This window comes from Quercus lobata, chromosome 4, assembly GCF_001633185.2.
Source record: "Quercus lobata isolate SW786 chromosome 4, ValleyOak3.0 Primary Assembly, whole genome shotgun sequence".
Classification (NCBI taxonomy): Eukaryota; Viridiplantae; Streptophyta; class Magnoliopsida; order Fagales; family Fagaceae; genus Quercus; species Quercus lobata.
The window spans coordinates 48,024,396-48,037,629 of record NC_044907.1 but is presented as its reverse complement, the minus strand read 5'-3'; the positions used below and the strand labels follow the sequence as shown (position 1 = coordinate 48,037,629).

The 13,234-nt window shown below is 36.0% G+C and overlaps 1 protein-coding gene across 1 annotated transcript; it reads left to right on the top strand.

The window, feature by feature from the left end:
- The first annotated feature begins 4,448 nt into the window (after nt 1-4,448).
- Nucleotides 4,449-8,937, top strand: LOC115986832 (glycosyltransferase BC10-like). The gene is made up of 2 exons (XM_031110166.1): nt 4,449-5,891; nt 8,541-8,937. Exon 1 carries the CDS (start codon nt 4,793-4,795, stop codon nt 5,879-5,881), a length of 1,089 nt encoding a protein of 362 aa, XP_030966026.1. The 5' UTR covers nt 4,449-4,792; the 3' UTR covers nt 5,882-5,891; nt 8,541-8,937.
- Nucleotides 8,938-13,234: the final 4,297 nt, after the last annotated feature.

Genomic DNA, 13,234 nt, shown 5'->3' with positions numbered 1-13,234 from the left:
TGAAAAAAAAAAATCTATTCACACTTGTAACTCACTCATATACGCCAAATAATAACTTTTAAGGAGAACTGAAAAGGAAAAGAAAAGGAAAAAAAAAAAAAACAAAACAAATAGGGTAAGAAACAGTGACATCTCTTGAATCTGTTTCATTGGCTGATTTTGATCTCATTTGGTCCTTAGTTCCTTACTTTCATCCCCCCCACATAAAAACATATATACAAGTATACAACAACTGCAGTAGCTCTAATAACCCTAAAATCATTATTATACAATGTTTATTATTTTCAAATTATTTTCTTACAATTTCCATAACAAATAAATCAAAATCATATGAGCAATAGAATAATAAAAATAAAAATAGCACTAGATGAATTACCTAGTAGGAAATGGCTACTCCTTCCTCTAAGAGAGAAAAAGAGATGTTTTTATTTTTTAAAGATTAAACAGGAGAAAGATGGACATTTATTTGTGTAAGTCCCTAATTTTACGGGATATGGATAAGGGATTATCTTTGAGAGAGAGAGAAAGAGAGAGGGGGGGGGGGGCTTTTTTTAAATTTAGCTAAAATTTAAAAGTTATTAAATTAGAAATTTTAAATCTAGTGCTTTTCATGGAAGGATTGATCTTACTAGAATACATCTTTGGAGTTTAGATATGAGGATGGGAAAGTGTTAAAACTTTAACACCACTTGACCCGTGGGTCGGCCTCCACTCATTGTGTTCCACATCCTAATTCTAGCAAAGACACACACACACACACACACACACACTATCCTGAACATGCATTTAGCATACAACCTAACATTCATCTATCATGACATATCACATAAATATTGTGGGCGCAAGGGAGTATGCCTCGGCCTTTGGAGACACACACACACAAAGACTATCCTGAACATGCATTTAGCATACAACCTAACATTCATCTATCATGACATATCACATACATATTGTGGGCGCAAGGGAGTATGCCTCGGCCTTTGGAGTGGACCGTGGCGGAAGGTGAAAAATAGATTCGCCACCTAGATTAGGTCTAAGAACCATATTGGGCATTTTGGGCCACTCACACACACACACACACACACACACACACACACACACACACACACACACACACACACACACACACACACACACACACACACACACACACACAAAGACTATCCTGAACATGCATTTAGCATACAACCTAAAATTCATCTATCATGACATATCACATACATATTGTGGGCGCAAGGGAGTATGCCTCGGCCTTTGGAGTGGACCGTGGCGGAAGGTGAAAAATAGATTTGCCACCTAGATTAGGTCTAAGAACCATATTGGGCATTTTGGGCCACTCACTTACATACATAGGTCTGCATACTATGTTATGGGTCTTGAGTTTAGGTATGGCTTGGGAAAGTGTTAGGCACCCAAAATCGCCCAGCTTTTGGGCCAACCTCCATTATGTGTTGCTAGGCCATATTTAAATAAAAAAAGTTATTAAAAGAAGCATAATCCTTAACCTAAACATACATTATGCACTTAAATGAAATAACACACCTAACATGTTAAAGATCACATCACAATCTAAAAGGAAATAAATAAAACACAATCAAACAAAATAAATTAAACATAGAAAGTTGACAATTAAATAAAACACACAAGGGAAAAATATCAAATAAACCAAACATGGCAAAAAGACTCAAACAAACATGGAAAATAATTAAACATAAATAATTAACCTAAACAAAGTCAAACAAAATCAAAGAACATGTGAAAAATGATTAAAACGATAAATCACATTTTTATATATTTAATCAAACAAAGATATAGCATGTGAGGTCAAATAAGCATGTAAGAAACCCTAAACAACTAAACTAACATGAAGCAAATAAACAAACATCAATATAAACAAATAAACATGAAACAAAATCAAATAAATAGTAAACTACATTAAATAAATAAACATGTTAAATTTTACATAAACCAAAATAATAAAACAAGAACAACAAAAACAAATTATAAACAACCTAAAATCATATTAAAACATATTAAAAGAATTAAGATCAACAAACAAATCAAATAAAACAAAGATAAAAACTATGTTAAGAAACTCATGTGAATCCTATTAAACAAAGAAAGAATTCATGGGAAGATTAGATTGAGGGAACAAGAATAATTACAGAACACAACAATAGTTAGTAATCACAACTCAAGAACAAAAGTTTTTGAGAAATCCAATTAAGAACAAGTTTCTTCCTTAGTTTTGTGCTAGAAAAATGTTTTGAATCTCTAGAAAAAACATGCTAGCTGCTGCCCTAGGGTTTTGAAGAGAGAAAATAGGGTTTAGAAAGCAAAGAGACACTCTTTTTAGCTAGGGTTTTGATTGGATGTAAAATGAGTATTTATAAGTTAAAATTAGGGTTTTCAAAGCTTTTTAATGGTCTTTGGGCATTTCCAAGAGTCTAGGAGCTGGGCCACATCAAAGAATGATGTTTTGGACCTTTAAAAATGAAGTTTTGAAATCCAGAAAATCGATCCATGTACGCATGGTTGGGGCATGTGTATGCATGCTCCAAAAAACCCTAATTTCATCTACTTAGTTGGCCCAACTTCAAACGGCCATAACTCACTCAAAATAAATCCAAATTAGGTAAAATATGTGTTCAAATCAAAGCCCAGGATGTCTACTTTCAAATGAAACAAACCTTACTAAAAAAATTCTTTATGGTGCAAAAGATATGATCAAAACAGTGAGCAAATGTCATTTTTCAATATCGATTTCAAAGTGAATTGAGCACTTTTGAGTTGTGATTATTTCCAAATTATTGAGAACTCTTTAATTACCCTTATTTAACATATTTCAAGCTCATCATTTGGGCTGGGGCCCAAAATTTATTAACGGAGTACAAAATGAGGTGTCTACACATATCTCACAATCATTAACACATACATCTTATCTCATCATCATCTTGCCCATGAACACATGCAATCATCCATTTCATCACATATTATATGCATCACATCATCATATCATATGCACACACCTAGCATTCATCTAAGCATGTACACATACCAACACAAGCACATAACCCAGTCATCATCAAGGTAGCAAGCATTCAAGGCAGCATGCATATCATCATACCCCCCAAAGGTAGTAAGCATATCGTATTCACATAGCATTAACCAAGCATCTCATGTTCATCACAATCAACCATATTCATCAAGCAAATAATTTCATCATGTTAAGCATGCATGTTCATATAATTATGTATGTCTTACCTCACTTACCTTAAATCATCACCATAACACCTATGCATTAATGCATGATCATGTGATTATGCATGTTCATATTGTTCATTTTGCACATAGACCCTAATCTCTATTCTATTACTCAAAGCATGTAAAATATGTTATACTACTACATACTGACCTAAATAAACATAGACTAACTCATTTGATTTCAAATGAAACTTGGAATTCTTTTTTCTTTATTTTTTTTTTAATTGAAACCATAAACATTTTACATTGTTTCAATTCACACTTTGAATGACTATCTATTAAGTAAAAAGTAACATAAACTCACATAAATTGTAATCAAAACCTCTATATAAACACAAAAAAGTTATTTCATGTGAACCTATTAATACCTTTAGTATATGGGTATTGAAAATTTTTATAATAAATCAGAAATTTAGTTATTGCCACCCAAACATTCCTAAAACGTTACACATTATATAAGCTAATGTAAAAATTATATCTAAATACTAAAATCATTTCATTTGAAACTATAAGACTTATGATACATTATATAAGAATTTTAAAATTATACAATAATTAGTACTTTAGTCATTCATCAAAATATTTACAATAATCTTACATGTTATATATACTAGCATTTAAATCATATCATATCTTATATTATATCATAAAAAGTGTCTTAAATATTGATATTATATCATAACAGGTGTCCTATATATTGTGGTTGCACCAAGTGGAAATTCTCTTAATGTATTATTATTAATAATTTATTTTTATATATTTTTTACTCCTTTTATCATGTGACTTCACTCTATAAGAATATTTTAAAATTTTTTTATATTTTATTTAAACTATTCATTTTATAACTTTTTTTTTGAGAAGATATTCATCTTTATATGATTCTTAATTAAATTATATATCGCATGTACATAATATTAATACATCATATATATAATAATAATAATATAGGTTTAAGTGACAAGAGAGGCATGATTCTTTATTAATATTTCATTGCTCAATACCCATTAATTAAATTAAGAAAATAACTACTCTGATAAAGACCCAAGCAGCACCAAAAAAGAATAAAAAAAGCACTATTTGCTTTTCAGAAAGTCTCATCCTTTTCTTGAAGTCCACTTCTCCAGCAAAAAGCAAAAGGTAATAGAGAACCACTCCATATACCACTTGATAAGCATTTTCACTCTCTCTCTCTCTCTCTCTCTCAAACCCCAATCCCCCAACTCCATTCTCAAAAAATTAAAAACAAAGCAATGATGGGCATAATCCCTTTTTTTTAGTCCCAATTCTTTCCTTCCCCCCCAATTTCCATAACTACTAGCCCGGTTTCCACTACAACTTTATCAATTTATCCTCAACTTATACCCAACTTAAAATCAGTCACCCCCAAGAAAACTCTTTTCACTCCCCAAATCTTTTCTTCAAAAAATCCAAAAGCTTTTTTACCCATCACTCCAAAACTTGCCTAAGATCTTATCTCCCAATTCCTCACACTCTTGACACACACACACACACACACACACACACCACCATGTTCTCATCAACCCCATTCGTTCTCACCTTTGCTCTCTTCCTCACAGTCCCTCTCCTCTTCCTCATCGCCCCTCAGATCCTCCCACCCAAACAAGTCCCACTCCCTCCCCCAAACAACGAACTCGCAGACCTTTCCCTTTTCAGCAAAGCCACAGTCGCTTCCACTCCCTCACAGCGCTCAGTCCACTCTCGCCTGGGCACCCACACCAACCCAAAACCCAAAATCGCTTTCCTTTTCCTCACCAACTCCGATCTCACTTTCTCGCCCTTGTGGGAAAAGTTTTTCAACCAAAAAAAAAACAAGCACCTCTTCAACATCTACATCCACGCCGACCCTTCCGCCACAATAACTCCCCCTACAGGCGTTTTCGAAAACAAGTTCATCCCCGAGGCCATGAAAACCTCACGCGCGTCGCCCTCACTCATCTCCGCCGCGCGTAGGCTCATCGCCAAGGCCCTCCTCGACGACCCTCTGAACCTTTACTTCACACTCGTCTCGCAACACTGTATCCCAATCCACTCCTTCGACTACGTCTACAACTTCCTCTTCCACAACACCCTCAACCGAAACAAAAGAACCAAACAGCCATTCTCGATCTTCCCGAACTACCAAAGCTTCATCGAGATAATCTCGGACGACCCGAACTTGCTCGACAGGTACAACGCGCGCGGCGACAACGTCATGCTCCCCGAAGTCCCGTTCGAGCGATTCAGGGTCGGATCTCAGTTTTTCACGCTGAACCGAAAGCACGCTCTGATGGTCATCAAGGATAAGAAGTATTGGAAGAAGTTCAAGCTTCCGTGCTTGAATCTCGACTCGTGTTACCCTGAAGAGCACTACTTTCCTACGCTCTTGTCCATGGAGGATCCTGAAGGGTGTACCCATTACACGCTCACGAATGTGAATTGGACTGACAGTGTTGATGGGCATCCCCACTTGTACACGCCCGAGGAAGTGTCGAAGGAGCTTGTGTACAAGTTGAGGGAATCGAATTCGAGTTACTCTTACCTTTTTGCAAGGAAGTTCACTCCTGACTGCTTGAAGCCATTGATGGAGATCGCCGATGATGTTATTTTCCGAGACTGAAATGAAACCGGTAATGCTTCTTTTTTACTTTTACTCTTTCTAGTCTTATCACAGTCTTATCACGTTGGCTTTTTTTGCAAAAATCTAGACAAACCCTAATTTTCACCGAGTAGTAGACACTTTTTTGCGCGTCACAACTTTTTTTATCTACCCATCACTTTTTTTTCATCAAAATTGACATTTCAATCACTTTTTACCCATATAACTATTCCATTTGGCAAGTGGTGGAAATTGTGAATTAGCAAGTTCTAGAAAAATATCTTTTTTTCATCCACTCAGTGAGTCGGCCATTTAGGAAAACGTGAATTTTTTTTTCTTTCACTTTTACAGTCGACTATTTAGGAATTCGTGAAAGTGGGTGTGTATTAGTTTGGCTTTTTATCTACTCTTTTGACTTTTGGTGGAGTGAATTCTTCAATTACTTGCAAAAAAAAAGATAAATAGGATAAGCAATGAGGTGGGGTCAAGTTATATGATTAGGATAAACAGTAAAATAAAGGTGGTGTGTTCAGAAATCCATTGCATGCGTATATTCTTGCTTGTTACAATTGAGTTGCTTGGAGAGGTCAATCTAGTATATATTGAAATCTGAATCTAAATCTAAGTATATATCCAAATGTAGGGTCACTAGAACTAATTGTATATCAATTTGGATATCACATTAGGGATGAGTTGGCCCAGGTACATAGAGTCTGAGTTAAGTTAAGCGGCTTTGATTTGTTTATTCTTTGGCTAGGAAGCATGAACATGGGTACGAAACAAGTAATTTCTAAAAAATTATAACATAAAATGCCAGTTATGAAACTGGTATGACAAGAGTGTGGTACCTCAAATGAAATGTCTGTGCTTTCTAGTTCTTTAGTGAAAGAAATTGTTATCTTCAGAATTTACGAGTTAGTTGAGGAGCTTGGGGTTTAAACTTTAGAGATTTGAAAATGAATATATTTCATGGCGAAGTATAAATATTACAAATCTGAAGTATATCTAATATCGTGTAATTGGTATTGTACATACTATTAAATCAAAAAAATAAAGTCCAAAAAATAAGTTCTTAATCGTGAAATGAGTCTTGCTTGGCTGGCAGATTGATTTTTAGAGGACCCATACTCAGTTATTAGCGGTAGCTAGTTCCTATTTATGTTTCAGCACGGTTTAGTGGAGCCTTTGTCCTTTTGTATATGGTAGAAGCTGTTGTTGGGTTTGGTAACTAAAACTACTCTTGTTTAGTATGCGCACTTTAGTTGGACCCAATTCTTTGGTGGGTTTGATGGGGCAACTTTTGCTTACACAATTAGGTGACTGGTGACCCATCAATATCTAGCGGTTGATGGCGGAGCTTTTAGGTTGTGATTGGAAGATTTGGAAATAGTTAGGGTACCAAATTTGTACTATCTCTTTGGCATTAGCATTTAGTACCCCATGTGTCTCCTGGTCCGCAAATTGGGAATCTATTATTCTTATTCAACTCTATGAGATAAGAAAAAACTTAATAATTTGAAGCCCTTTTGTTATGGATGTGGGATCCAAATTTTAAGGGGTACGTGTCTTAGAAGAAGATAAGCACAATGCTAGACTATATTTTATGCAAAGAAAATATTATGATATGAGGGCCCTAGATTTGATTATTTCTATCTATTGCCGACACTGGATGATTTATCATTGAAAAATAATCAAGGTGTTTTTATGGATTTATGAGAAGTTGGGACAAAATGTATATTATTGAATATTTATAGGGACACGTAGAAGGCATGTATAAGGTTGTTAGCAACAAGCAATAAGAACGCAACACATGATTTGGAAAAGGGACATTGTCAGTGAAGTTGTGTTAAAATTTGATTAGAACTTTTTAAGTCTTTTTTAGACATACATTGTGATGAGTGGTTAACAAATTGTTTGCTCCATGCCATTTAAAAATTTAGCATATAGTTTTACAATGTTCAATATACTTAGAGAAATACAGGTACTTATAGGAAATATCGTCATAGCTGTTTTACAACATTTATCTTCAGCTCTAAATCCAAAAAAAAAAAAAAAGACTTTCATTGTAGGTCTTACTGTCTTCCAAAAGCTGACTTCCTCTGTTTCAAGCTTTGTTAATGTACCTACCAAACACAAATTTGTCAAAATTTCAGAACCACCTGTTTTCTTTTTACTCAAAGAACCTACCAAACACAAATTTGTCAAAATTTCAGAACTACCTTTTTTTCTTTTTACTCAAAGAAGAGAGGAATTCCATGCTAGAATTGCACACCTTACCAAATTTTCTTGATTAGTGGTTACTTCACATGATAAAATGCTGTAAAAGGAAATTGTGGTTCATGATTTACTGAATTACACTCTTACACTAAAATAAGATTCATATTTTGATAGGTTTTTTTTATGAGATGGGTTTCATTTTTTGAGTCATACAGGTCATGTTGACAATTATTGACATTAACATCGTAAGATCTAAATCTAGAATTGTCCTTTTTTGTATTGCTAGATCTCACTATGTGTCAAACAAATGAGAAATTGTTTCAAGAGTTTTAACAAATGAGAATGGCAGCTAGCTCACGTGGGTTAGACTTATACCCATTATGATGTTCACACTCACACTGGACTTATCAGACCCTCAAAGGTCGCACTCACGTGACCATGATTTGTTTTTTAATTTCTGCAGGACATTGAATGGAATCTTTGGACTTGGAAAATGGGAAAAAGGAGTGATGCTTTTGAATTGGAGTGTGGGACAAAGGCCCAGACCCAAAGTGAATAGATGAAGCTTCGTCATAGTTGTTTGTCTTTGTATAGAACAAGTTTAGACCACGAGAATCAAAAAACCTTAAAGCTTTGTCGGCCTTTTTTTTGACCTTTTTCTTGTTGAATGTATCTATGTGTGTGGGCGGTGGGCGGTGGGCTTAGCGAGGAGTGGGAAAAAAGCAGTACCAAGGCACATTGCTTTTATCCTTTTTTAATTGAACCAAAAAAAAAAACTCCCCTTTGCTCCTTGCGCCAACCTTGCTTTTAAGCTGTATCTATATTTATGTTAATTATTTTACTTCCACTTTCGTCTTCTTCTTATGGAGCTTTTTCTCTTTCTGCCGTTTGGTATTAATCAATATTCAATCAGGGCTGTAACTGTTGAAAAGTTTGGAAAAATGGGTACCCACAATCCCAAGGAAAGTAAAAGAATAGTGTGAGAAGACTATTGGGTGACTCACTTAATCTTTCAATTTTTATTATCTTTATTATTTATTAGAGAATTCATAAAGTTAGTTATGGTTTTAAAAAATGTCAAATATACTCGTAATTTAATTAGATAATTTTTATTCTTAAAAAATAAAAAATGAGGTTAAAATTGTAATTCAAAAAAAAAAAAAAAAAACTACTAGATAAACTCTTCTTAAAAATTAGCACATTCTTTATTTAAATATATCTGATATATTTTTTCCTAAAAACTAGCACACTAAACCTAGCATTTTACGTCATTTCAAATATTAAATTTTAGTTTTTTAAAAATTCCTTCTTGTATAATCTCACTAATAATAGATAAATTCAAATTGAAAAATTATATTAAACTCAAAATAAATAAATAAAAGAGCCTCATTACACGTGCAAAGCGCGTGTGATGAGGCTAGTTATTATTATGGTAATAACTTAATCTTTCAATTGCAACTAAGTTTAGAAACCGGTGCGGTCAAAGAATAATTGACTGGTTTTTTATTAAGTTTTTGAAAGATTAAGTTATTACCATAAGTTATTACCATATTATTATGGTAATAACTTAATCTTTCAATTGCAACTATGTTTAGAATCCGGTGCAGTCAAAGAATAATTGACTGGTTTTTGATCGGTTTTAGGGCTTTTTATCAGACCTTATTTGTGCTTGGTTCCAGTTGAAGATTGTATGGATCAGAGGATTTGAAGATTGTAATGCATTCCTATTTATTACACAAAGGAAAGAGCAACACGCAATGCCAGCACATAATAAGCAAAGTAAACATGGGAAAATCTTAAAATTTTATTCCTTTATGTCGAAGTACAAAAAGGAATACCAATGTTTTGCCTTGTACAAAATCTGCCTTAATCTCCTAAGTTTGTAGGCCTCGGTGCTGGATGGCTATCACGCTCTTTTCTTCCAAACAAATTGGCCCAGTTTGGGCTCGAGTATAATTCAGGTTATTCAAGAAATTTTTTAGCATCTTACTATACCACCAAACTGGGGTATCACAAACTTGGTCCTTATCCCAAAAATAGCACATCCTGAATTAATCACTCAGTTTCGTCCAATTAGACTTTGTAATACCTTCTACAAGTTGCTATCTTGAATCATCGTGCAACGGCTCAAACCTTGTATTGCTGAGGTTATAAACCCCTGTCAAGTCGGGTTTGTGCCGAGACGTCGAATGAGTGATAATATTATCTTTGTTCAGGAAGTGATTCAAACATTAAAATCTAGACGGGGTCGGGTTGGGTACGTTGCTATTAAATTGGATCTTGAAAAAGTTTATGATCAGTTAGAATGGTCTTTTATTCAGGAAACACTAGAATTTTTTAAATGCCACCAAACCTCATTACTTTCATTATGAATATGATCTCATCCACTTGGTTCCATATTTTATGGAACGGGACTCCTCTATCCCCTTATCTATTTATCCTTTGTTTGGAACGGTTGTCAATCAAGTTGGAAGAGGCTATTCGTGGTAAACTTATCCACCCTATAAATTTTAGGGCTAGGGTATGCCTCTCGCATTTATTTTTTACGAATGATATCTTTCTTTTCACGAAAGCCAAGGCTAGGGATTGCAAGAATTTATGCAGAATTTTTTTTAAAAAATTGTGATTCTTTAGGCCAGCTTATAAGTGTTATCAAATCGAGATTTTGGTTTTCTCCTAGTACACCTAGGCGTATAAAAGAGCAGGTGGTTGCAATATTTGGTATTCCCACCACGGACTGCATTGGTACATATCTAGGGACGCCCATTTTTACCATCCGCTGCACAACACAATCTTATCAATATTTAGTGGACAACATACGAACACGAATTGAAGGATGGCGAGCCAAATATTTATCGATGGCTGGCCGGGCCACCCTCATAAAAGCATTTGTGACTTCCATCCCAATGTATGCCATGCAAACCACGCTCCTTCCTCAAAAGATTAGTCACCAGATAGACAAAATGAGTTGTAACTTCCTTTGGGGGGATACTGCTCAACATAGAGGCTATCACACGGTTAATTGGGAGACTGTCACTTTACCCAAAAAGGCTAGGGGTTGGGAATCCCCTCTACCCGGCATAGAAACTGTGTGATTTTCAAGAATCAGGCCTAGTGCCTCTATACCAATCCTACTATGCTCTAGGCCCAGGTGCTGAAAGCTGAATACTTTCCACACGCAACCTTGTTTACTAGTACACGAAATTCAAGAGGGTCCCATATTTGGAATGCTTTCTCATTAGGAGCCAAATTGCTACTTGAGGGCATGAGTTGGATTGTAGGAGATGGGCAAACTATTCGAATTTGGAAGGACCCTTGGCTTCCCCACAGCTCCTTTCGTTATTATATAAAGGGTCCCCTCCTCCCCCATGATGAAGACCATAGGGTTAGTTCGTTGTGGACTAATCACTCTTGGTCAAGTACCTTGGAATAAACCGATGTGGAACTGGATTTGGACATTAACATGCCCAAAAAAGATCCAAATTTTCTTCTAGAAGGCAATGCGTAACCGGTTACCCACCAAACAATTCCTAACTTTTGTGCGTAACCATTTGGATAACCACTGTCCTCGGTGTCATACCCTAGAAACAACCATACACATTCTACTAGATTACCCCTGGGCAAAAGAGGCCTGGAGTCAATCCCCAAGAATTTCGCCCCTGTCCTTCTTTCGCATGCCATTGCAAGACTGGTTACGGTGCAATGCAACGACAAATGTTGTTCTCCTGCCCCATCAACTCCCTTGGCATGTTTATTTTCCTTTTACTTGCTGGAATCTTTGGCTAGCTCGCAATGAAAGGATTTTCAAGAATCAATCTTGATCCTAGCATAGCCTTATCTATTCCTCTGTGCAAGCTGCTACAGAATTTTACTTCCTAGCTGGCACTGCCAGACAGACCCAGGTTAGACTCCAGCAAATTATATGATGGCATGTGTCCCCAAATCCCTATATTAAAATCAATACTAATGGAAGTGCCTTAGGTAATCCAGGAATAGTTGGTGTAGGGGGGGTATTGAGAGATCACTTGGGACGATGGATTTCAGGTTTCTCACTTCATTTGGGACTAGCAACATATAATATGGCTGAGTTGGCCGCGATCAAGCAGGGCTTGGCAATGGCATGGAATATGGGTTTTAAGTTTATACAGCTTGAACTTGATTCTAAAGTAGCTCTAACATGGTTAACAAATAACAATGCGAGTTACCCTACTAATATGATGCCTTTAATTTGTGATTGTAGGAGCCTCATGGATCAGGATTGGGAGGCGTGAATGCAACACATTTACTGAGAAGCCAATGAATGTGCGGACCCTCTGGCGAAGCGGGGAACTCACTAATGGAACCTTTTGTCTGTCTATAGTAACTATCCCAGTTTTGTATATTTGTACTATATAAGGGATTTGGCTGGCCTTGGGGTTATTAGACTATGTGCCCAAGGATCAGATGTTGGTGATGTATAAACTTTATATTATATAAATAAGACCTCCCATTTACATTAAAAAAAAAAAAAAAAAAACTCCTAAGTTTGCAACCTACAAAGATACAATAATCCTATAAACAAAATACCCTTGATTTGTTTTGCCGAAACCCTTAAGTCAAATTTCGGGTTCCCATTCACACTAATATGCCTCTGACAAAACCTACTATAGGCCTTGCTTTCATCTGGCAGCCCATGACACTTGCCCAGCACTTAGCCTCGTACCTGACAACAACTTTACCCTATGCAACAATGCCAATGCACCTCCTAGACCCATCAACACAACACAGCCCAACATCGATCGCATCACCACCTATATGAAAACATAGCCCACATGGCCAATGTGAAGTAGTCCAGCCCACATTCTCATTTCCCACACTAAACCTACATGCTACATGCTCTTGGAAGCTCGGTTCAGCCTTGCCCACTGCACAGCAAGCAAATCATGGCCCAACATATGTCAGACTACCACAACCTAACACAGCACGTACATGTCCACACTCAGTAAGGCACCATTTAACCATACCTAGCACAGGCTTGCACCTAACTAAGTCATAGCCACAAAAGAATATCTTGCAAAGCCACCAACTCATTGCCACAAGGCTAACTCATGCAGCACATCCATCATTAGGCAACACAACTTGCTACTACCTTCGTGGCTTTACTGTTGGTTGTGTGCA

Coding starts and splice junctions, on each gene's coding strand:
- LOC115986832 (XM_031110166.1), top strand. CDS start 4,793: ATGTTCTCATCAACCCCATTCGTTCTCACCTTTGCTCTCTTCCTCACA.